Below are 22,204 nucleotides of genomic sequence, written 5' to 3'. Positions count from 1 at the left end.
AGTCACTCACCTCTTCTATGGTGTTAAAAAAGTGGACTAAAAATAGGTTAGATTTGAAAAGCGGAAATTCGTATTTGCATATTATCTCTTTCATTTTACTTATGTTTTTGACAAATTATTGAATGAAATTTGCATTCTTTATATTTTATTGAACTGACAGTCACTGTTCTTATATTTACAAATAATATTATATTGGGTAAATCTAAATAAAGATGACGAAATGGTTTTAAAATGTAAAAGAATTATTAAATTTTGAACATATTAAAAACAGAGATAAAATTCATTTATTAAGAGATTGAGAAAGATGATATTTATTTAAAAATTATAAGACGTGCTGGTGCTTGTATTAATTTTCTAAAATCATAGGGAAGAGCCTTTAGTTTAGAAGCCAGATTCTAACTTTCTGTGTGGCATTTTCTGTTCCTGAATCTCACTGGAATTAAATTTCAGCAGATGATTTTCGAATGGATTTCTAATTTGTCAGTGAATTCTGTTTAAGATGTTATCTCAACGAACATGGGGCCTGAACATTTAACGCCCATGATAGATGCTAAATGTGTTAGCATAAATGACTTTGATGCATAGATATTTAATAAAGATATAATGACTTGATGAAGATATGAAGATTGATAAAGACTTGATAAATTAATAAATACTTGAAGAAATGTGTTTTGATTAAGCTTGGTGTGTGTGCTATATCTGGGTATCATGAGAAGAACTTGAAGCTTGATGTTTGGAGCTTCACATGAAGGCAATTTGACATAATATAGGCGTCTTGTGTCTGGTTGCCATCTTTTAGCTTGTAAAATAGTTTTCTAATCGGTTGATTGGTTGACTGCTATAGTTCTATTATTAACATATTCAATCGGTTGAATTAACTTTCAATCAATTAATTTTACTTAAGTCAACTGAAATCAACATATTGAATAGATAAATCAACCTGTTGAATATGCTAATAGGTGGACTATAGAGTTTGGTTTTTCAGAGAGAGCTACAACAATTGCCATGTTTTAATGTGAAATTAGTGTGAATACTTTCAAATCTCTCTCTAAACAATACAGATGTGCAACTATTTGTGTAGTGATCGTTGATTATTTGAAGCATTTTTCTTAGTGTAAGAGACTTGGAGAAAGAGGTTTGGTTTGCTAGGGAGAACCATCACCTATGTTTGGTCTTTCTCAAGTTTCTGGGTGTTTCCTGGTGGGATTCCAAGTCTGCAAGTGGGAGTCTTGTTGTGCTTTGTTGAGATTCTTGTGGGATTCAAGAGTCTTGGTGTACTTTTGTATTTTTTGAAAGTGTAATCGTGGATTGTGTAAATCTTTTGAAATTATGCAAAGATAAACTCAGGTTTCCTTGACTAACTCAAGACAACATTAATTTTTAGTGAACCAATATGAAATTTTTTTTGCACGAGTTTGATCTAGCTATCTTTGATTGTTATTTGATAAAAAAAAAGTTTCAATAAATTTTTTTTTAGTAATTTTTGTGTGGTATTTGTGTGATTTGATATAATATGAAATTATAATGCTTGTGCTACTAATTGGAATCAATCTTGATTTGTTGTGAAAATTGTTTATGAATTTATTACCAATTTCATTTTTTTGCATACTTTCCTAGTATTTCAATTTGTTTTTTTTTCTTGTTTTAATCTGTTGAAAAATACTTATATGACTGGTTGACTTGTTTAATGAAATCAATTTGTTAACTATTTTCAATTTTAAAAATGCATGTTCCGTAAGTAAGTGTATACTAAGTTCTTGGTCATTCTGATTCAATTACATGAGTTTTTACAAGGTTAAAAGGAACTAAAGTTTTCAAAAAGGTAAAATCAACCACCTTCTTAGCTAGTTACTTCTTTTATTACTTACAAAATGTCCTTATTATGGGCTTCAATTGTTCTTACCAAAATTTGTCGAGTAGTCTCTAAGGTGGAATGAGAGATCTTTAATGGTCGAATCTTTGGTCCATAGTGATGTTAGTCTGAGCTCGTTGACTGAAGTGAAGGAGGTCACTTGTAAAGACTCTTCGACGCTCAAATAAATAAAAATGAGTGAATAATGTGATAATAATAAATAATGTTAAGTAAAAAGTGAGATACATTGTGGTGGAATTGATTATTTATACGCCTCTTGGGCCTATGAATGATATATTAAAAGATTTTGTTGATATTTTTCTAAATAATATACATATCTTTTAAATAACATTATCTCCCCATATTTTAGAGATAAATATAACAATGAGTATCTTATTATTTTTAGGCTTATAAATTAAGGAATTGACTTACCAAGACCATGGTCATGATCAGAACAAAGAAGAATGGGTGACTTTGTCGTGTGAGATCTAGGTTTACTAGAATTAGGCTTACTAGGAGCTCTTGGGATGATGCAGCTGGTGAGAAATTAGCCACAAATTTTGGGCTAGAGATAATTAATCAATTAACTGAAGGATTTAAGGAGATGTTTAATAGAGTTTAGGGTTTAGGGTTGTGTGTGTGTGACCACACAACTTGTTTCTATCACTTATGTCACAAATACTACACTACATATATCAAGATTGGAAGATACAACAATAGTAACATAGAGAAGAAAATGTTTGAAAATTTATTTTAACCCCGAATACATACAATCAAAAGAGGATAAAAAATAGTCTTTTCATTTCAATCACCCAAATTGTGGCACTTGAAAAATTTGAAATATTTAACCACCAAATAATAAGTAACATTTAAAATCAAAATTTGAAAACCAACCAACACTCAATAGTCCTACTTTAGCCAGAATGAAATATTTCAAACAAAGGATTTTTAATTTAAGAAAATTGTGACCAATTGAAGTCACAAAAACCTCACTAAACACACCCTACACAAAATTTCAAAATATGTTAAGGAAGACAATTGAAAAGTTGGGAATAAAGTGTTCAAACCTGAGAAAATCCAGAGGAGAGAGACGATGAGCAATGAGGAGAAGGCGAAGATGAATAGGATGTTGGACATGGAAAGGATGCAGCGAGAGTAATCAGGTAAGTGCAAATCCAATGTTTCAAAGGGGTCATTCCTGATTTTTCATTAAAAATGATTTTTTTAAAAGAAATAAAAAAAGGACGGTTAAAATATAATGGCTCGTGAACCTGTTAACCCGTCATTCCGTCACGAGACAAGCTGAGTTCTATACTCTGACTCATACTGTTCAAATGGGTTAGTCCGTCCATATTCATTTTCAATAGGCCAAAAATGAGCCGGACCAAAATGGATCGAGTTACCCGTTTTGTCATCCCTAATTTGAACCATATATTTGATTTATGGAATTCCTAAAAATTAAAGTTTTAACAACTAATATTTAGCTACCAAATTAAATCATTTAAGTGTCTCCTTTGGATAATTTTAGTGTATACAATTTTGTCTTACTCAACTTTTCCATGTTATAATTTATGTAATTTAAATAATAATTAAAATAAGATGATATTTTTTCGAATAATTATATTATCTTATATATACGATTTGAATAGTTGTATCATATATATGAAAAATTAAGATTTACTTACAAAACATATTTATAATTTCCGGTAATAATTTAGAATCATATAAATCAATGAAGGTGAGTGTAAATAGGATAATTTTGTTGAACAAAAATCAATGACTTAAGTGAATTTAATTAGGAAAGTTTCAATGCATGAGGTTGTAAGTACGGTAATTACCATTAGTCGAGTTTCGATATGCTGAACAAATTTTGCAAATATGTTGAACACATTAAAATCCACAAAATTGAGAGTAAAGCTTGCTTACCAGATGAAATTAGGGTAATGCATGGATTAAATTTTTAAATTTTTAATTCGAATTCGATCTAGGTCGAAATAATTGGATTAGATTTTGAATCCAAATCTATTTTTCTTTAGAATTAGTTAAGATGTTTATTTTTTACTTCAAATCCAAATATTTGCATCAAGTTTTAAATTCATATCAAAATATTTGGATCAAGTTTAAATCTAAACTTTAGCTAATGTTAGCCCGTCCCAACTAGGGATGTAAAAAAATTTCATACTTACGGATAAAATTCATGATGAGTAGGAAATGAATATTGAAAATGGATATTCGCGGGTAACGGGTACATGTATCATAGTATCGGTACCCATGGATACCCATACCTACTATACTGTAATTTAAATTAAAAAAATTATTAAAACATTAACACATTAATTTTGAATAGGTTATTTTTATCAATTGGTTTTAAAAAATCTTCATTTATAAGTAAACTGTCATTCAAAATTATTTAAATGAGTTATTTTCACTTTGTTTGAAATTTAAACCCATTATGCATTGTATTTTTTATTTGAATTTATGGTTAATTTTTTTTATTAAATATTAAATATTTCTTTTATAAATACCTGCGAGTACCTGTGAATATTCGTGAATATTAAAAGAATATGCGGATACCCGTATAACGGATACTCGCATGGATATAGGTACGATTATGGAGCGAATATTTATCCAGCGGGTAGGGTACGGGGGAGCTACTAACCGTACCCTACCCATCCCATTGACATCCCTAGTCCCAACCTTCTTCTTGGGTTGGCCTATCTTGACGTTGGGTATGGGTCAGCCTGTCTTGACCTTTGACTTAGGCTAGTCAGTCTCGGTTTCATCTTGGGTAGGTCCATCTTAACGTTGGGCCCATGCCAGATTATCTCGAATTTTGGTATGACTTGACCCGTCTCACCTTTGGTCCCGATTGACACGTCTCAACTTTTGGCCCAAGTTGATCTGTCTCGACCCGTCTCGACTTTTAGCTCAGGCTGACCCGTCTTGAACTTAGGCTCGAGTTGACTCGACTCAACTTTCAGCTAGACTCCACCTGTCTCACCTTTCAACCATCTTGACCTATTTCAACTTTCAGTTTGAATAAACCTGTCTCAACCTTTAGCCAAAGTGGCCAAAGCTTACCTTCACTCTAGGCTGGTCCATCTTGACCTTCGACTGTGAGTCTTGAACTTCAATCCAGGTCGACCCGAGTCAACCTTTGACCTAAGTCGAGTAGGGCAATCTCAATGTTCGTTTCGAGTCACATTAGTCTCAACCTTTGATCCTAGCCAACCGTCTTGACCAAATTACGGCTTGAGACCAATTGAGCCAAATTCAACCAAATATTGGTTGGCCTACTTTGTTATATATGTTTAATTTTATTATATAGTTATTATGGATTAACATTAATCAATAAATTATATTATTTGATAATATCAATTATATTGCACTTTGTTATTAATTTATAGATAATACATATTGAATTTTTGATGAATGGTCTATAATGGGTTTGACTATTCAGTGAACAATTTGTGATGAATTTGATTGTTCAGTGACTTGTAGAGATGTCCCTGCTCTCTGTTGGTAAGGATATAAAACTTATCAGTTTTAATTAGAAAATAAGATAAATAGTCATATACCTTCTTTGTTTGAGCATCTGGTCTTTTGGTATATCCTACCAATAAGAGAGTAATATTATCTCACACGCATTTCAAGAACACAGACAAATGAATTCTTCATTGATATCTGGTACACAATTTTTTCTAAACATGTACTTAAATATAATATATTTTGTATCTTAGATTAATTTTCCAATTAAAAAAAATTAGACATTTCATCACGAAATGCATTTATTAGATCATGCCGTGTTTCTAGTTTTGCATAATTCTCTTCTAACCAATTTTAGGTCTAAAGAATCTAAGTTGTTCATTCTAGCAAGCCAACATGTATTAAATAACACATATAAGACAAAAATTGTAGGTAATAATTTATATCACAACATGAACACATCACAATACTAACAAATTCAAAATTGTATTCAGACAACTAACCAATTCAAAACCCTTCTAACATGTCATGGAATTGAAAATAATTATTTGTATTTGACAAGTCAACCTTAACTTCTGTAAGTTTCTAAAGACATGATAAAAGTACCAAAAATAAATATTTAAATCAAAGAGCGTTTTAGTTGAGGTATCAAATTATCAACTGATAGTACCATAAAAATAAAATTGAGTATTAATAGATTCAAATAATAAAAAATAAACATAAACAGATTATCATATATAAAAAAGGAAAACTTATGATCGAAATGTACAGAAGACAGAGGCGCTAATTTAGTTTAGAGAATGTTGATAGAAATTTAGAAGCATTCATTAAAAGAAAACATAACTAAAAATAAAAGAATAAAATGTTGATAGAAACAAACTTAAAATCTTAAAAATTCTTAAAAATTTATCATATATTAGTAAACAAACTAATGGGGAAAAATTGTGGTAAGAATGTAAAAAAGAATTAGGATTATTAAAATTATAAAATCGTACACTGATCATAACAGGGAAGAAAAAGTTGGCTTCCCTCTTTATGATATAAGATTTTCCTGTCCACTAATGATATCCAAATATTCTTATATTCCAGACACTCATTAAAACTTTTTTATTATCTCTTCCAACCATTTATCATATTTATGTTTATATTCTCTCTTATAATATCTCCACATTAAACCCTCTATCCATTATTTTACTTTGCTGATTAAGTTCATACACAAAATTAAGTCTGTTAGTGAACTTTTTTACTAAAAAAAATAATCTTAAAGTAACTTACTTTGATGAATATCCAAATAATTCTGGATCTTTTATGAAATAATCAATTATAATTTACAAATATTTTACAGTTTAACTTACAAAACATATTTTTTTATGTTAATTTATGATCTAGTTAATGAATTTTAAAACAATCATGGATGAAGCATTATTTATTATATAACAGAATTTAAAGTTGTTTCTAACGAGGAGATAAGATTTGAAGGTATCATTTTAATCAGATATAAAAACAATCATAAGCGAATTTTACAGATTTTACCGGGTTGTCTTTAAATTTAAAATTTATTTATTAATACAGTATCTAAATCAAGTTAGAATCTATTTTAATAAGATTTATTATTTGTTAGATTTATTTTATCACTGTTATCGAATTATTTGTAAATATTTAGTTCCATTTTCAATATGTAGTTTTCTTAACTTGAAATAGTACGTTGAAGGCGCCACGTCAATTATAAATAAAATCAATATATAAATGAATATAAATCTCATTAATTTCGTAAGATTGATGTCCTACAACTATATTATTTATCGAATTTGAAATCAGAATATTGATACTTCTAAAAAATGAGAAAATGTCTTGGTCTTTTTAAAAATTGAAATTTGTTTCAAATTTCAAAAGGTAAATATTAACCTTAATGATACTCTTTCATGTTAGAATAAAAAAAGGTAAGTTTTTCTTATTATAAATATAATACGAAAATGATATTTTTAACAACTAAATTTTGACAATTTTTGTTTGTTTGTAATTTGAGGTGACATTTTTTAAGTAATTTTTTATTTTTTTATTTTTTTATCTTTTTTTATTTTTCTATATTCTGAAATCATTTAAAAAATATTATCTCATATTATAAAAAAAATTGTCAAAATTTAGTTGTCAAATAAGATAAATTCCACAATTTAATTTTGATTTGGGCAACTTAATCTCCAAGCAAATACGATATGCAATATCATTACCTCAAATCACATACTTAAACATAATTTCTGCTTTGTTTTCTCATGAATATTCTTCAAGTAGATTTTTTGTTTTAACTAATTTCTTTTTATGTACGTAAAGTTAAATTAAGTAATGACAATAATTATTCCTATGATCGAGGAACAGGATGCCATTACAAATTTATGTTGACGTAAGCTTACTTAATGAGTATTTAGACTAAAGAAAAATGGCATAGATGAACCACATAAAACGGTGTTGAGGTTGTGGTTCCTATTCACTTATAATTCTTTGGTTGATTTTGACTTTAAACATTAGATAAGTGGTCCATCTCATTATAACCCACAACTGTAATGGAAACATAGATAATTGATTCAATAAGGACAAGTAAATGCAAACACATTATATATATATATATATATATATATATATATATATATATATATATATATATATATGAATCTGAAGGATGGTAAGATGAAGTTTGCATACAACTTTATCCGTTGAGACATATATATTTATAGTGTGAACTAGATATTAATAAGTAATTCGATAATATTTTGATAGCAAATGACATGACATGTTCAACAAACAATGAATCTTGTTAAAATAAATTTTATATGACTTAGATACTATCTTCAAAAGTAGACTTTAAAGTCTAACTCAACCTTATAAATTAGGATAAAATTTGTATCCACATATATTATATTTTTTTTTCTAATTAGTGGTATGTTATCTAAGTTTGAGTTAATAGCGTAAAATCTTTACCTCAACTAGCGATGACAAAGATATTTGTGTCTGTAGATATTAGCGGATAAAATCTGCGACAGATAGTTAATATCTGCAGGTATTTATTACCCGTAGGTAGTTGGTATTTTAATACTTGCTTATAAACAAGTCGTGTGAGTATTATACTACTTGTGTTATTATACTACTAAAAAAAACAAGAAGCTGACACGTGACACCTACTTAACGGTGTTAGTTCTACACTAACGAAAATGACCTAATTGATACTAATTTACAAAAATGAATACCTAATTGAGACTAATAAAAATACGAGGACCAAATTGAGATTTTGGTACAAAAATGAGAACCAACGGAGTATTTAAACCAAAATTTAAATTAAAATTAAAATTATATTTTATTAATTAAAATTATATTTTATTAGGTTAAATTTAATTAAAATTAAATTATATTAATATTTAATTTATATTATATTATATTATATTATATTTTTATTTATAATTATATTTAAAATTTTTTAAAATATATATTATTTTTAAATATTCGTGTCGGTATGGGAGTATCTACGAGTACCAACGGATTTAAAAAAAATCTATAAATATTTTTTAAATAAGCACCAAGCAAGTAAACAAATGGGTAGAAGATAGTTTTTTTTTTTTTAAGATCGAAGTGCAGATAGGTACTATTTATACTCAATCTGACTGATTACCATTTCTAACCTTAAGGAAGAATAAAAGTTAAAAACCCGTTTAAATATTGGTGAGACACATTTTATCAATTTAATTTTGATGTTTACTATGTTGATGTTTATCCAACAACGGAAATATAAAGCAAGATATCTTGTTTGCAACCTAGCTTTTAATCTTAATCAATTGTTATTTTGTGATGTTTCTGTATTACTTTTTAATTATTGCCAAGAAAAATGTCCTAGTCTCTATACATATATTTAAAAAATAAAAATAAAACTATTCTATAGTCCTTACACTGATTTTGATAGCTTATATATACTTTTGTTACCGGTTCATATTGATGTCAAATAATTGGTTGAGTTGATAATTATCTCTTATCTTCTCTTAACTTTTCATGGGTATCCAAGTAAGCATTCTTTGTCTCAAGTTGGATCTTTCTTTTTCCTTTGAAGACACTCTTCATAATTGAAATCTTTGATGCATTCATATTGCTAACATATATTATTACACATCAAAGAAATTTAAATTGGACTGAATTGACTCCAAAATTCAAATTCATCCAATTAAATTGACCCATTTCATAATCCAATTAATAAGATTCATAATAATTCATAATTCCTTAGTCACAATTATTAGTAAGATTGATAATAATTCATAACCCTTGGTATATGTAGTTTGATTTGATCCAACTAAAGTGTTCTTTTTTGGTTGAATTGACTCCATGATGTATTGGTTAAACCATATCGTTGAGTTTATAGTGTTAATATTACATACTATTTTAAGCAAGAATATAAAATTAAATTTAATAAGAATGAAAAATAATATAAATGAATAAAACATTTTATTATTAAAATTAATAATTAGTAAGATAGTTTATATTTATATGTCATCTATATGAGGTTTTTTTCCTTTTCTTTTATCTTAAAACTACTTTACATTAGAATACGAATTTTAAAATATTTTTTAAAAAATTATTAAAACTATTTTTGTACGTATTTGACCGGTTTTAGAATAATGATCGATTGTTTATCAACTATGAAATGAGCCAATTTTAGAAAAATATATTCATTATTGGTCAAACCGGCTAAGCTAACGAATCAGGTTCATTTTTTTTTTTCATTTGCCTCTTATTTTGTATCCAAATTGAAAATTGCAACATAATTGAGTTTTAGTAGTTTCTTCTTTCTTCTAAAAGATGACTGTTTTTACGAATATGAAAATTTATAATTCAAAACTATTTTTCGATGATTTTTTTCTAGTTTCATATATATTGTATAAAACCTTAATTCAGTTTTATATTCAAACAAAATTAATTATTTCAAAATTTATAAAAATTAAGTAGGGATATGATAAGGTGGGAAAACGGGTCGGCCCGACATGTTTTGGTCCGGTTCATCCATGGTCATAAAAAATGGATCGGGTTGGGCTGATCCGTCAAATAGAAATATGCCAATAATCACAATCCGTTTTCAATTTTTTTATTTTTAAATTTTTTTATATATACATTAAAAGCATATTTAATCAAATAACATATTTTTAAAATTTTTAATTTATTAGTTAACGTTTTAATTGATAAATTAAAATAATTATTACATTTACATGTTAAATTACTCAATTATAACTAGTAATTGAAATGTAATTTGTAGGTGTTAATGATTTGAGTTACAATACTATTATATATTTACACATTTAAAAAATATAATATAACAAATTAGTCTTTTTAATTATTTTTATTTTATTTTATATTTTAAAAACAAGTCAGGATAGACAAATCCATATTTTGACCCATCAAATTGATAGGTTGAACAAGACAGACGAGAACAAGCTAACTGATTAAAATCTTGAACCCAACTCATTCCTTCTAAAACGGACTGACGGAATGACCCGTTGGGTCCAACCCGTTTTGCTACCCCTAACCTGTGATTTGATTTACTTTTATCATTCTTAAATAAAAGTACTATTTGTTTTATTATAAAGTTTACCAAACCAACAATTTTTTTTTAAAGAGGTAAATAGGAGAGTTTCTAATTACATTTATCTTTAGGTTATGTTCACTTCAAAAGATGGATTTGAGGGAGAGTGAGATGATGAATTTGAGTGGATTAGAGGGTGGGGTGTGTGTTGTTATTTTTTTTTTTAAAAAAATTTAAGGGTGAAAGTGAGTAGATTTAGAAATAAAGTTTGTGAAATTTTTTGAGTGATTTGAATGATGTGATAGATAAAAAATAAATATATTAAAATATAAGATTACAATTTTGTCCTTAAAGTTAAAATTAATATATTATTATTATTATAACAATAATTATTAATATTATTTTTCATTATATATATATATATATATATATATATATATATAACTTGGAATCGGATCCAAGTATAATGGGATTGGATCCAACATCATTGGGATCGATCGAGTTGCATTGGATTGGATCCAAAATCATTGAGATCGGATCCAACTTCATTCCAATGCCCACATAAGCCTATTTCTTCCTCCAAACTTCGCGTGTTTGGTAGCTCCATAGCTTTCCACAACCATTATGACGTTGCCATGGCTATCATGGAGGTACATCACCTTGTAATGCGAGCAAATTCGAGGACATTATTGTAAAAGCACATTTAATATCTTCAAATCTTCTTACTTCAAGCAAGATTGGATAAGGTCACTATCCCGATAATTCACGCTCTCAAACACTTTTAAATCAGCACAAACGAACACAAACAATTTTTGCACATCCATGCTCTCTAATCCCTCTACACAAAAAATCATTTTAAACAAACAAATCATTAGTGTGCTTTTAACATTTTTCACAGTGTAATCTAATCATATAAAACAAATTTATTAACTTATCTTGACAATTAATTTTAAAATATTATATATAGGATAATTTTTAATTGATAGATGGTATAATTAATTTATACTGATATCGATATTAAACTCTTAATAGGAAATCTATTGCTTAAAAAGAAAGTTAAGAATAACCGAGCCTCTTTATTGAGATACAAGGTTTAATGTTACCCAGGCATATCATTATAGTTCTAATCAATCATTTATTTATTAATTCTTTAATCATTAACTTAAATAGAGTAGTTAGTATTAACTTACCGTGATTCAAGTGAAACTAAACTTAATTTTCTTGAGCAACCTCTTAAATCTAAACTAGTAGATACTTCACATAGTGGTAATCCAAAAGTATTTCTTTTAAAGAAAATACTAACTAATCCCTCAAATCATTGGTAACAAAATTAAAAACCCTTTCATTGTAAACAAAAGTGTGATCTCATATGGCTTTATCATAATATAGACTTCCAAATAATTATTTATATAAATCTTAGGGAATAATGTAAAAATTTATGACACTTTTGAGTTTCTATATTAAAGAATAATATCATAATAGATACTTTATCTTCTGAGTTTCTGTATTAGAGAATAATATCAAAATAGATACTTGATCACACTTTTGCTTTTCTTTGTTCGAGAATAATATCGAAACAAATATTTTATTAAACTTTTGCATTTCTACTTCTATATAAATTTTAAAGAATAATCTATTTGATGCAAGTTCTTAATTTATTTCTTTAATGGGCCCTTTATTATTGCATAATGTTCTTAAGAATGTAACTAATTTCAGCTTTAATGATAAAACTTAACTACAATTCTTAAATTATTTTTAATGGGTCCTATTATCTCTCTACTCAATAACTCTCATTCAACTTCAACATTTTATTTTCACTAATTAAGCAACCTTGCTAATAACTTCTTATGTAAATAATTCAAATAAAATTTCCATAAGAACCCATCTTACTTCAATTGTATATTTAAGTTACTTATGCTCATTAACCAACTTAAAGAACTCCATCTAATGCCTAAATAGAAGTCGTGCTTTTCATATATATATTATATATATATATATATATATATATATATATATATTTTTTTTTTTTTCTTTTAAGCTTTGGGAACCAGCTTGACACAAAGCTTAGCTAATGGTTAGAAAAGAAATCACAAATATTTTAATTTATTGAATCGGAAAAAAAAAACATTAAAAAAAGTATCTCCCTATAGCACAAATTTTAGTATATTCTATGGTTTTTCCTCCACTCCAAAATTAAAATCTCTCTCCTTTTTATATGTAACTAAACCTTACAGGTTTTTAACAAAATATCTCCCTATTATTTTCACAACATAACCCACATATGATTCTTCAATTTGTAAGTGTGCTTTGTCCTCCTATGAAGACTAAATAACTAAATAATTCCTATACACCTACTTCACATGTGCAATTTTTTTATAAAAGTTATCAAAATAGAAAAATTTTAAAAAGATTTAAAAAATTACAAAAATAAATAAATTATTTAATATGATTTCATTAAAAAAAGTAATGCAAACTTGACTCGACTAATAATATACTGAAATCTTATCGATCTAACACGATTTTTTTCACAATAACGTCATTTTCGTAATTTTTTTAAAATAGGCACATTTCAATGATTTTAAATGATTTGAAAAAAAAAATGCACAATTTGGGTGCTTTTCCACCAAAGTTCATCTATATGTGCGTTATCGTCCTCTTATTAGTATGAAAAAACAAGAAAACTATGATGCATTACATTACATGATGTGTTTGTTAATGAAATCTCCAATCTACATTTTTGGCCCACTTCTTTACTTTATGTGGTGCAGCACAAGTCATGTGGGGCTGGTCACTCTCTTCGGAACCAATTTCAAAATTTGGATAACAACTTCCAACCTCGAAGGAATTGGATAAGAACATAGCCTGTGGAGGGTCCCATTTCCCCTTCTTTCACAATAAAGAACACATCCAACCCAGCTACCCCAAACAGATCCTAGTAAAAGAAGGCTTCTTCAATGGCCCCAAATTCTCACCCTTTTCAGTTTTATCACCACAAAATGGAAAAAAAAGGAAACAACATTGAATGCCATGCGTAATTTCCGGTGATGATGTCCCTCGTTGGTTGCTTTAGTTGGACATCAATGCCCCACCACCACTACAACATATTCACCAACGATGCACTAAACACCACACACCAACAACAACAACGATAGTAATCATCATCCATAGAACAAACTTCCAAACCTTTGCCTCAGAAGAATGTCCTTTTGTTTTTTCACAGCAACAATAATAAAAAAAATGCATGACTCCGTTATTTGGAAGTCAGAATTCAGATTGAGAGAGTCAGAGACTAGTAATATTTTAAGGAAAATGGTTATGTTACCATCATACCACACCAACACCAAATTGAATCTGTTATCAAGCCTAATGATTTGTGAAGTTTCAATCATTCACACAAAGTAAAGAACTTGACTTGACCCACAAACTCAGAGTTTCAAATTACCTGCAAATTTGTGAACTTAACAGAGTATTATAATGATAGAATGGAAAAACTCTTTTCAAGATCCAATGATGAACAGACATGAATAATTTACTAAACAAAAACTAAAGGGTTTCAATGTGCTGCAATTAAACAAGCTTTTTGGAAATACAAGACAGCATTCACTTATTCTCTGGCTGCATATACAACAGCTAAATACACATATCTCACAGTTTTTTTCTATTCACCCCCTTTGTACCTATTTTTAACTGATTCAACTTTTGGTTTACCTATTGCAGCTTCTTCAGCACCATCAATGGCCTTGCCAAGGGTTTGACTTGCCACCCCCTTCTGAGCTTCCTTGGCCTTTTTCTCCTCTGCAACCCTCTCAAATTCTTCAGCTGTGGAAGGTGCCCTCTCCTCCATCAAACCCCTACCCTTGCTTCCTTGCCCATAATTCTACCATGCATGTTCATGTTTTCATATTCAACAAGAAATACATCAGAATCAATCACAGTATTCATCCAAATGTCACCAATTTATGCTACCCAGTTCAACACTTTGCATGCTCAATCACTTTCTAACAAACCCATTTCACTAGAGATCGCATTTTCACACCCAACAACCCAAAAATTAAACCTTCCTTGATTTCTCATGCGTTTTCATAACTTGACCCACTTTTCAGTCTTAACAAATGAATCATGCAATTCAACAGAACAGGATCCAAAGAAGAGAAAGTTTGCACATTTACTCTGCCCTCCCACATACCCACAAAATCAGAAACAAAAATTCAGAGTAACAAAACACCGATTCGTTCTTGGAAGACAGAAATTAACAATCTTTTGAAATGAAGCACCGGCATAGAGAGAAGAAAAATGAAGGATAAACAATATACCTTAATGGGGTTGTAGAGAAGAGGCCTAGAGGGCTTGACCAAGGAAGATCTTGAAAGATTGAAGAGTTGGGCACCAGCCATAGATAACAAGAGTGAGTGTAAAAAAAAAGTGTTTTTCGAGCTTCAGTTTTCACTACAACTGTGCTGTTGGCAAATATGTAGTTGGGTTTGAGAGAGACGATGATGATGTTGGAAAATAAATAAATAAAACATAATAAATAAAATAATATAAAATAAAAATATTGGAGTTCGAAACAGTGGGGACGTGTCTGTAGGTGGAAGCAAATGATAGGCACGTGGGGGTGGTGTTGACATGAGACGCTTCATTCATGCAATCCAAATCCAATTGGACAACATTGTAGAATTCGAAGCAAAAATAGGATATGCCTCCTTTTTATATACACACACAATTTTGTATGCATCTCAATCTAAGTAAATCCTATGTAATCAATATAATTTATTATATTTATAATAATGTGTTAAAAGAGTCATCAAAATAGTGTTACCTGCTTCCAAATAAAGAAACCAATCATAAAAATAGTAAACTGGTCAATAGTAGAATGATTCATGACATTAATAGTTGAAAATACTAAGAATATTCATGTCTAAATCTGGGCCGATTTAATATTTTTTATGATTCTGTCACAACTTTGTAAAACTATTGTTTCAGAATGGAAGTTTTAGTTGATATGGTGTAATTGATGGAAACTTTTGTCCTTAAAAAGATGTAGTTAAAGATTTGATTTTCAGTATGCGAAGACGTGTTCACAGAAAATAATTGATTTCGGTGTATAAAAGTATTAGTTTTTTTTTATTTTAAATAAATCTAGTTTGTAAAACCCTTTAAAATATGAAAATATATTTTAATAACACTAATTTAAATTTTTATTCTTCAATTTTTCACTCAATTTTTATTCTCTTCATGATGATAAATAAAGATTACGTTCATCGCAGACTCTTCTTCAAGTCTAAAATATAAAATCTTTATTTGGATAAGTTGAAATTTTAATATTTTTTTGGTAATGCATATAATCTTTGTAGGGTTGTATGTATTTTTAGGCTCTGTTCGTATTAAAGGATTGATTTAATACGCTGATTCACGACGACGGATTATAAAAAAAAATTGTGTGCATTTTAGAGGATTTGCACAGATGGATGAAGATGAATTTGCGGAATTTCATTTAAAACACATCCTTCGATTTAGTGAAGATTTGAGAGAATGAGGAATAAATTTACTTTTATATCCTCACCTCTTAACAGCTAAATATGATTCTTTTATATATATATATATATATATATAATTAATAATAATTTTAAATAATAGTAGTTATTATAAAAATAATAATAATAATTTAATATATATTTTTTTAAAATTTATTTAATAATATTTTTAAAAATTTAATATTTTTAACTAATTTATTATTTCATATATTTTTATCATCAAGGTATTTTAGTAATTTTCAAATTTTATCTATTATAACTTTTTATTTTATCTTTCACATCACTCAAATCACTCACACTAACTTTCACAAAATTCATCTTCAAATCCATTCACTTCACCCTCTAAATCCACTCAAAGAAACACACATATTCATCCACATAAATCAACACAAATTCATCTTCACACTCTCCTCCAAATTCATTTCCTCAAGTGAACAGAGCCTTAAAGTCTTTTGTTTTCATTCTTTACTAAGTAACATTTTTAATTTGGTTTCATCGTTGTTATCTTATCTCTAGGTTAAGGAAGGACTTTCATGAGTTCGAAGACAACTTGGATTCTTCGAGTTTTGAAATCTTGTTTAAAAGAAAGAGAAGCTAATTTAAAATTGATTGATTATGTTGATAACGATTTTCATTTATTGGTTCATGTTTAATGCTATTAGAACTTTGAGTAAAATTAATAAATTCGGATGCTATATAGGTTGTATAAAAATTTGATAGAATTGATTTTAGTTGATTTAGATTGGGATTGCATTGATGTTAGTATAAATAAAAATAAATAAATCTATTACTATTTATTTACCCTCAACTCAACTGGAACACCTAAAAGTATCTTTTTAAGGGTAAAAAAATTATATACTTGTTTCTCATATCTCAACAAATATGATTCAAATATTTACCATGTTAGAAAACTTAGAATCCGAAATTCGTAAATAAGTTAATATTTATGGAGCAGAAAGTATATTTTGAGCAATAAATGAAGTTGTACATGAAACTAGTAACACAAAAAAGAAAATTGTACTTCTACAAAATTGTACTTGCATAAAAAGGTGAAAAACAAAAATACAAATATACCTTTGCAAAATAGAAAAGGAAAACACTACTATTAAAAAGAAGCCACCCAACAACTTTTTTTTCTTACATTTCTTCTAAGGACTTTTTTACACATTAATAGAAAAAAAAGAGAGAGAATAAATGTCAACATTATTTTTCTTATCTAATTTCTATCGCATTATTTTGGGTGTTTGTGAAAATATCTTAATCTTGCTATCACTATTTTTCATTAAAATTACGTGAAAAACGTTATGAAATGACCAACTGAATAAAGACAAATGAAAATGTTGACTGAACAATAAATATATAAATAATTAAAACTAGTGTACATAATGCTTTAAACATTTTTAGATTAGATGAAATTTCAACTTTTATTGTGGTTCCTTCATGACTCTTATATTCCAAGATATTCTTAATATTTATCCACGGCTGCAAAATTTGAAAAAGTTTTGTAGAATTACAGAAGTATTAAAATGAGATTATATTCTAGAGTTAATTTGACAATAGATGGATTTGAGATTGGAATGGTTGAAAAAACTACAATTTTTTTTTTTTAAATATGGATTAAATTGAATTTGTTTTATTTAATGTAAAATTTAAAAACATTTAAGTTGTACAGGAGATGTACGATAATCTTTTTTATAGTTTTTCATTAAATTTTTATGATTGTTTACAATTTTTAATTATATAACAATTGATAATTTAATATACTCGAATACAGTGGTTTAATGCTTAACTTTTTTTCATTTAGTTATCACTTTGATTTTCATTTATTGTTTTTATAGTATCATTTTGACCTTAGAATTGTGATTGATACTTGATGCAATAGGTAAAATACTTTATTTATATTATTATAAATATATAAATCCAGTCGACATACTTTAATTTGACTATAATCAATATAAAATGTTAAAAATATATATATACTTAAATGAGTTAATCTATCTATCTCACTAACCCTTGCTGGATTAATTAATATGATTACAAAATTTTTGTTTTATATCAAAAGGTCAAATTGAATTTATTCTTCCTTTCACACCCCTCCCTAAATATATTAATGAAAATGTTTCAATTTAGAAAATGTCAATAAAATAAGAATGAATAAGCATGAACAAATTTTGTCGATGATTTACTAGTTACTATAAGATTTTTCATTTAAATTTGTTAGATTTATATATGAAAAAAATTAATAAAATATTCCCAAAATAAAAAAGGCATTTAAACCTTATATTGTTTCGTTAGTCTTCTTATAATTAATAAAATTAGTATGTCGTTTTTCTCAACCTTTTATTAATAAAAGTAATTGGTGATGTCATTTTTAAATTTAGGGTTAAATATGTTTTTGTCCCTTAATTTTTGGTGAATTTTGGAATTAATCTATTTTGAAGCTTTAGACCAATTTAGTCCTTCATCTTTCGAAATACGTAGATTTAGTTCTTTTAATAAAATTTTGTTAAATTTATTTGACATTTCAAGTGTGTTTTATAATAGTATTTGACTTAGTATTAAAGCAAAAATATGTCAAACATTATAAACAACTCATACAATCTTGAAATACATATGAAACATTAAATAAACCTAACAAAATTTGATTAAAATGACTAAATTTACATATTTAACCCTTAAATTTACACGGTTATATTTTAAGTTGAGAATTTAAAGTTTGTAATTCTAGTAATTCATTTTTGATCCAACAAATTCATATATTTATATATACCTAATAATAGGTATTTGATCTAACAAATTCATATAGTAGAATGGATATAATTAAGTGATAGAGAAAAACCAAACTATTAAATTCGATCATAAAATCAAATAAGTGGAATGAAAAAAAAAAGTAAAACTGAATTTAATTCAATCCAATTGATGAACACCCTATTTTTAGGGTAACCTCATCTGAGTGGTAAAAGGAGAATAAATAGCATGGTGAATTGTGCTTATGTTATTAATTGTGCTTCATTGTTCCTTTCTTTTTTCTTGGTTTGAAGAGTGCAAAGGGAGGGGGGGACCAGAAAAAAAAGGGTGTGAGAAGAAATGCATCATGAACTCAAGTGGTTTTTCAAAAAGGGAAAGTAAATGCTCTCACAATAATATGAATCAATAATGCATTGGAGTTGTTATGTGTCATCATCATATTTTTGGCCCTCCATACAAAAGTGCACCACCAAAGAAGTGAACCCATTTACTAACCAAGCAACATAACAATCACCTATTTCTTTTCAAATAACAAATAATTAGTTTAGACAAAAGTTTATATTCAAACGCAAACAAACACGTATTTTTATGAAGAAGCGTGAGTAGTAGTGGATCTTGACCACAAAATTATTTCAAAAAATACTCGTTTGATTAACAATTTACAATTTGATCATTAGATTTGATTATTACTACAATACTTCAAAATATGTGAAAAATTAAATCTATCTTGTTTTCATTTCTACCAATAACTTCTCTTTTATCACTTTTACAGAATGAATTTATTGTTATATTCTTCATCAATGTAGTTTTCTTACAAAAAAAATGTAATATTAAAAAATAATTTATCATAATCTAATAAAAAATTAAGAGACGTAATTATTGAAAGAAAAATATATTATAGTCAAGTCACAATTAAAAATCAGTTATGAAAAAACACATAATACATTATTTTTTCTTTTGTATTCATAAAATATGAATATACAAAGGCTCATGAAATAAAAAATAATGTTAATAACTATTACACTAATAGGTTATTATTAAGCAAGGCAAGAGAATTATCTTTTTCTCTTCAAGAAAAAAAGAGAACAAATGACAAATGAGAATAGAAATAATGAATTTGTGCCTAACTTTCTTTTTTCTTCAGCAAAAAACAAAATGAAAACATATGTAACTCAGAGATTAGTATAAGTTAGTGAAAATTTTAAAAGACAATGAAAAAGAAAATAAAAAATATTTTAATAAATATTTGTTTTAATTACTTTTGATTTTTGTTTCTAAAAATTTAAGTTGGTTTTCTAATTATTCTCAATCTTGATTTTTTTGTTTTAATTTGACATTTTTAAATGAAAACAGAAATAAAAAAAAAGTTAAACCTATGGATATATGCTCTTTAGTCTATTCGATTTTATGTTTTATTATTTATTAATATTAAATGTTGTGCTTTATAAAAGAAATAGAAAAACATAATTTAATTTTTACTAATTTTAAAAATATATTATTCATAATTTTAAAACTTTTAAATATTTAAAATATATATATATATATATATATATATATATAATTTAAAAAAAATAAAAAATATTTTGGGCCACAGCCCCTCTCCCCCCCCTCCTTATATAATCTGACACCGGATGTGAGAAGTGGTTTTCTAATACCGGGAGGCTAAAACCAGTTAAACAAGCTGCAAAGAAAATCAAGATGATGAATATTTGGATTACCTATAACAAAATCATTTAATAACTGACTAGACTTATAAATTAAGGCAACTAACTACCATGTTTTTACCTCAATTTCATTACAATAACATAGTTATAGACAAATATCCATTTTAAAATATAGATCTTTTATCATAATTTTGTTTTTTTTTTTTAAAATCAATGATTAACTTTATGGATGATATTTGAACGAACTTCTTATGATCGAAACAACAATGAAATAAATTTTATAAACAAATTTTATATTGTTACTAAAAGAATAATTCAGGATGATTTATATTATCTAAATATATATATATATATATATCAATATTGGTTGATACAGATGATAACTGCTTTTGTGTCCATTAACTCTGTTAAGGATTGATTCTTGGTGATGAGGTTTTCTATGGAAACTTTGATTTGATTCTTTCTGACACAGATTGATTCTTTCCTAGAATCTATATCATTCAAGAATATATCAGTCATTGATACACTTTGTTTTGTTCTGTCACCAGTGTTATTCAGAGAGGAATAACACTAAAATCAGCGAAAAACTCCACCATAACAAACAAGAACCTAGTGATCATCGATCCTAACCTTTTACCACCTAAGTGTTCATACAAAGTTTCAATCTTTGAACGGAACCAAAACTGTCGAAGACCCAAAATCACAGAATCCAGAGGAATTCTTAAATGCAAACGAGATTAAGAAATGGAAATCATTTACGGACAGAAATTGTCAAGGGTTGTTGAAAAAAATTAATTTTGTTGACAGAAACGTGAGAGAGATCAAAATTGAGTGCAGTGTCTTTCTTTCTTTCTTGCTTCTCATTCTAGATTATTGTTCATTACAAATTTTCTCGTTAAAAAATATTACTTTTTTTGTTGGATCTTTCCGGCCAAGATTACTTAAAAAATTGACATTACTCTTTATTCAAAACATTAAAATATGAATTTAGGAGTTTTCATCTTTATATATAGTAGTAAATTTTTTTATTTTTACTCGACGCGGGACTTAATCACACACGTAAATTCTCTAACACTTTTAAATTGTATGAATTACTAATAATGAAAATAATTTTCTCATGATTCCAATGCAGAGTACAGCTATTATAAGACAAGCATCAGTTTCTGATGCGTACCAGAAGCTAACCTTTTGCAAACCACTCCTCTAAGTTGTGTATCAACATTTAGAATTACTTTAGTTGCTGGCATTAATTTTCATTCAAGTGTATAAGAAAGGGTTTCTTGCTGCTAATCAACTTCTGATTGTAGAGAAGAATCTTGAAAAAACTAAACCAGAAATTATTTCCAATATTTTTGTGCAGAAAAAGGCA

At 27.4% G+C, this 22,204-nt stretch overlaps 1 protein-coding gene across 1 annotated transcript; it reads right to left on the bottom strand.

Moving 5' to 3' along the window:
* Window positions 1–14,338: 14,338 nt before the first annotated feature.
* Window positions 14,339–15,399, bottom strand: LOC114187262 (uncharacterized). Its single transcript, XM_028075456.2, has 2 exons — window positions 15,203–15,399; window positions 14,339–14,766 (listed from the first exon to the last, which is right to left on the bottom strand). Exons 1-2 carry the CDS (start codon window positions 15,281–15,283, stop codon window positions 14,548–14,550), a joined length of 300 nt encoding a protein of 99 aa, XP_027931257.2. The 5' UTR covers window positions 15,284–15,399; the 3' UTR covers window positions 14,339–14,547.
* Between the last annotated feature and the right edge of the window lie 6,805 nt (window positions 15,400–22,204).

Source organism: Vigna unguiculata, chromosome 6 (genome assembly GCF_037176805.1).
Source record: "Vigna unguiculata cultivar grain cowpea cultivar isolate G323 ecotype 2 chromosome 6, ASM3717680v1, whole genome shotgun sequence".
In the NCBI taxonomy this organism is placed as follows: Eukaryota; Viridiplantae; Streptophyta; class Magnoliopsida; order Fabales; family Fabaceae; genus Vigna; species Vigna unguiculata.
This window is presented reverse-complemented; position numbering and strand designations above follow the sequence as displayed.

Bases quoted from the DNA above. Each gene is read 5' to 3' on its own strand.
- LOC114187262 (XM_028075456.2), bottom strand. From the start codon at position 15,283: ATGGCTGGTGCCCAACTCTTCAATCTTTCAAGATCTTCCTTGGTCAAG. The intron at 14,767-15,202 runs GTATATTGTTTA...CATGCATGGTAG, and splicing joins TTCTCTACAACCCCATTAAG to AATTATGGGCAAGGAAGCAA.